This window comes from Sinocyclocheilus anshuiensis, unplaced genomic scaffold (assembly GCF_001515605.1).
Source record: "Sinocyclocheilus anshuiensis isolate Anshui unplaced genomic scaffold, SAMN03320099.WGS_v1.1 scaffold955, whole genome shotgun sequence".
In the NCBI taxonomy this organism is placed as follows: Eukaryota; Metazoa; Chordata; class Actinopteri; order Cypriniformes; family Cyprinidae; genus Sinocyclocheilus; species Sinocyclocheilus anshuiensis.
The window spans coordinates 860,390-865,476 of record NW_015546094.1 but is presented as its reverse complement, the minus strand read 5'-3'; the positions used below and the strand labels follow the sequence as shown (position 1 = coordinate 865,476).

General features: G+C 32.8%; 1 protein-coding gene across 3 annotated transcripts in view; it reads right to left on the bottom strand.

Moving 5' to 3' along the window:
- The window catches only part of znf574 (zinc finger protein 574), a 25,603-nt gene that overhangs the window by 19,676 nt on the left and 840 nt on the right, over positions 1-5,087 (bottom strand). For 2 of the 3 annotated variants that reach the window (XM_016501754.1, XM_016501756.1), the window contains exon 2: positions 3,049-3,212. In XM_016501754.1, coding sequence (XP_016357240.1) covers positions 3,049-3,210 — 162 coding nt within the window. In that variant the 5' untranslated portion in view covers positions 3,211-3,212. Of the gene's footprint in view, positions 1-3,048; positions 3,216-5,087 lie in introns of all 3 variants that reach the window. The other variant, XM_016501755.1, reaches the window with a different exon arrangement.

Below are 5,087 nucleotides of genomic sequence, written 5' to 3'. Positions count from 1 at the left end.
CCCCCCCCCCCCCAAAAGTTACATTAACAATGTTACTCTTACAAACAATTCATTTCATAGTTTTGGGGGAGCATAAAGTCCAAAAAGTAAGCCCTGATATCCCAAGGAAACAAAAGGTCTCTTTAAAAGAAATACAATAATTTTTTGGAATTTTTTGGCATAATCCTTTTATTAGTTATTATTTCATAGAATTATTTCTTAGAAAACTATTTTAACTGCTTCACTGCAAGGTCAATATGTCTCTTAAAATATCAGATAATTTGGCTTCTTTGTAACAAGGCAAAGTTGGTTCTGATTGTAATGTCATGTCATGTGATGCAACTCCTCCAAAACTCAATATTGATGAATTAATAATTTATATTTGTAAGAAAGAAATTATATATTTAAAAACATATTTGAAAATAATAAATAAGATTTTCAATGTTTTTACATTTAAACCTTTCTTCAATTAATTTTGAAAGTTATATGAATTTAAAGAGTACATTACCTACATGAATTTAAAACTAGATGTTTAAAAGATTTTTTACTTCTCTTTATCACTCACATTCTTATTTGTCATTGACCCATTTTCATAAATTATACTTCAGGGAAGCCGTTTGTAAAAACTCTATTCTACATTTTTCTAATTTATTGCAGTTTTTTATCATTATTTTAAATATTTCATTTTAACTACTTAAATTGTAAAGTTGTGCTGGAATGTACCATACATTTTAGAATGTCACAGTGTAAAACATGCATAAACATCTGACCATCTGTACAAAGCAGTTCACATGATCAATGCCAATAATGTGCTTATTTGATTATTGATTTGAATTTTTAGTATTTATGTAACACTTCATTGTCTGGTTTTTTTTTTCTGTTTAAATTAGATTTAATTCCCAGATTTTCAGTGTGGACTGTATTTGCTTTTTTTTTTTTTGTATTGTATAAGGCCTTTAATATTTTATATACACTGAAAAAGAACAAACCAGTTTTAACTTCTTCCCAACACAGTGACCGAGAGGAAACACCCCTGTGCTGATAGCTCTCACAGAGTGTAAAAACCCACTCAAGGAGTTAGCTCATGTCACACTCAATTCAAGCTAACATTCACTGTTACCAAGGGCACGGCGTGGGGGTCCATGTTACCGTCATCTGACGCAACCGGCTGCGACATCCCATTGATCTGACATGGCATAAACTGTTTGTGTTCGCCATGCTATCTTTTTTTTTTAATAGTTTAAGCACCCACTTAAACCATCTTGATGAGAGGTATTAAGAGTAGAGAGGATGACTCAGAGAGACAGGGAGGTTTGGCTGAGGACATCCATAAACCGGATGGACAGATGCACTTATGTTGTATCTATTTTCAGCGTGGATGTTTCAAATGAGATAAGAGCAGATGGAGATCTAAAAACAAAGTCAAAGAGACGATGACACTGTGAATGGACATAACAGGCTGCAGCCTTGTCTCGTCCACCAGCTGATATGGAGCAGCGTTATCATCGCATACTGAAAATGAGGTGAAAAATATTGATATAAAAACATGTATTAAGGGGTCATGAACTGCCTCTGTTTTTTATTTTATACTGCTCTCTGAGGTCCACTTATGATGTTATCAAGATTTTTACATCAAAAACACAATTTAGACATAATAATTAACTGCGCAAATTGGTGGGCGGGGCTAAACAGGCAGCTATGTAGAAGCAGGCGTTGATCTTCTCCTGAGGAGGTGGTGCTTATCCACACTATTACATCATAGAGTTTTACATTCCACAAGCTGTCATTTTGGCAGACTTCCTTCGATATAAGCTGCTTTTAGACTAACAAGTAAGTTTTATTTATATTTATATATATATATATTTATATTAACCTATTTGTCAAAAGATCAAGGGAATTTTGGTTTCTCAGTTCATGACCCCTTTAAAGTAACTGATGCAAAATAAACAAAACCCAACTTAAAACAAACTTGTGACATGTCTGTCAATACTCTATCACCTGCCTCTGTTTAAAAGAAAGCTGTAAGTTCATTTGTCCCCACTTTAAAGTGTATTTTGTGCATTCATTTTCAAAATCACGTTTCACAACGTAATGACATTTCTAGTTCAACAGATTTATATGTGAGCATCGATCCTTGCAATTAAATCTCTGCATTGCTAGTATTCATACTTAAGTCTGCACTTATTCATTGCATTTAAAAGCCTGTTTAAAAAACTAAATGAATGAAAAAATGTGAAATATAGGCCTACATATAATGCCCATTAAATGAAAACAGAACAGTAACATATCCATTTCTAAATACCTACCTAAATACTTAACTTTTATATATCCATTTCTAAATACCTAAAACCTTTAGATACCTTTATATGGAGAAATAGTTAAATAGTTCTGTGGGAGGCTTCGTCTATGACAATGCAAAAATGAAAAGGCACATTTTCTCATTTGATTCACCTTTTTCTGAGTGGTGATTTGCTACTTGTTTAAAAAGCAGAAAGAAAGAAAATGTCTTTTTCAGCTGTGACTAATAACTAGCTTGAAGAGAGCTACTCCAATCATTATAAAAACAGTCAAGCATTCATTCAAACTTGACTGTTTTTATAACAACTAGAGTAAAAGTGCATCAACATCAGAGCGTAAGAGACAGAATCCCAAGTGCCTCATTTCCCCCCTGTAGTGAAGAGGCAAATTAGGAGTTGCGCAAAAAACCCATCCGCTTACAAAATTATCCTTTTACATTTCAGCTCACCATTCAGGATTACTGGAAGCTGCTCTTCAAATTTTCTAGTCTATTTTGGATAATTATAGTTACGAGTTCAAGGGGTATTATTAAGGGAATAAAATAGATTACATTTTTCACGGGCTTTCAGGAGCTGCATGTTAATGCCCCCCATTTAGAGATAATGCTGAGTAACACCACAAAGAAAAATGTGCTTTTTTTTAATGAAAAGGAATTTGACAGATCCATCTCACGTGACTCTTAGGGAAAAGATGACTTCCTGTGAGTTTTATCAGAAAGTTTTGAAGTAGTTTAGGGGTGAACTGTGTATGCTGGTAGATATGTGTCTATACCTGTGGCAGACCGGCGGCGGCGGCTGCAGCCTCGATTGGTGTCTCATTGGGCAGGAGTTGTGGATTCTCCGCAGTGCAGGTCATCTGATGCGCAAGCACTTCCTCTAGTGTGGGAAACTCCCGATAACAGGGAAAGCACATGTACACTGAAGAGGACTCCATGGCTGCTTAAAACACACAAGAATATCTTTAAGTAAAACAATAATACAAGTTTACATTTGATTAAGGCTAAAAAGGTTTGACTCCAATAACAGCGCCCTCTTTTGATGCAACAGAATGTACAACTAAAAATAAATTGCAGCAATCCTACTCGCACTCCCACTGGACCCTTTCAAATAAAGGCAAATTAAACAATATCTAGCACTTAACATTCATTTAACAAAAAGAGGTAAAGGGGACTGTTAGATGCATACCTTTTTATATTATTTTATTTTTTGTCATAGTCTTCATTTGTTTAATTATATTTATTTATTTTACAAGGATTAGGCCTAAGGGTTTTTTGACCTATACTAAAAGCTTATGGCCGTTTTTATTATTTTATAGGTAGTTTTATTATAATTTTTTTAACGATTAATCCTTTTATTCAGCCATGAATTCAATTTATCAAAAATGGCAGTAAAAAAAATAAATGTACAAAGTTACAAAAGATTTCTATTTCAGAACTTTTTTTCTGAGCTTCCTATTCTTCAAAAATCCTTAAAAATATACATATCATGGTAATAAGAAGAAATGTTTCTTGAATATTAGAATGATATCTGAAGGATCATGTTACGCTTAAGACTGGAGTAATGACTGCTGAAAATTCAGCTTTGCCAACACAGGAATAAACTCTTTCAAATACATTAAAATAGATATTTTATGTAATAATATTTCACAATATTACTATTTGTATTGCATTTGTGATCAAATAAAAGCAGCCTTGATGAGCATAAGAGACTTAAAAAAATAAAAAATTCTCACTGACCCTAAACCTTTACAGTAGTGTAGCTCAAAAAAAAAAAAAAAGACAACTATGTCAAGACAAATATTTAGAACTATGAAACTGAAGCATTGATGAGTGCGGATCTTTTTGGGCTGATTCAGGCTGCATGCTACACCTCTATGAAGTGACAGACAGGAAGAGAATGGATGGAAATGCTTTAAGGAAGACAGGAGGATGAGTGTGAAACAACAGATATTCCATGGCAGATGGCAAGTGAAATGTCCTTACAGCATGTTATCAGTGTTAACATGAGGGGGCTGAGTGCTACATGACGTGCAAACTGTGGCAAAACAAAGCCACATTCATTAGTTTCACTCCGCATAATTTATCAAGACGGCACAAAAGACCAAATAATTACAGCTGAAATGTCACAAAACAAGCTTAAATATGACTCAGTCAGGTTCATCCTGGCAATCACAAACATACAATTTAAATGTTAAACAGAAGCAAAGTTGAACATAGCCTAAATGTATGCAAACACAACAAAATATGGATACAAAATGATTCCTCCTTTTACTGGAAGGCAATATTTTATGTCAGTATATAATATGGTTCACATGGCTTATTTATTTAGTAATACTTACTTGTCTTAAATATTCACACTTTTCTTTATAAGAAGTTACTGGTTCTTCAATATCAGGTCAACAATATTAAAAAAATGCATCGGGTAGGTCGCTAAACACATCACATGTAAATAAAGTTTTAAATATGTTTTAATTATTTAATTATATGTAATAATTACTGTGTTATATACAGCTTAAATTGTAACAGAAGTGCATTTACACTAAAATATTTTTACTGTTGTTATTTATATTGCATATTACATTTTGTCACCAATATTCACACATTTTTACATAAGTATTTGTCGGTTCCTCATCATTGTCATGATTGTCAAAAATATAATAAATGCCATCAAACCAGAAGAGTATCACAAAACAATGGCAATATGTTACTGTGTGTATAACAGGAAACAACAGTATTCATTAAGTTGCTTTTAAATAAAATTATTTAAAAAAGTTTTATATTTAATATTGTGCTGTAATTACTCATATATATA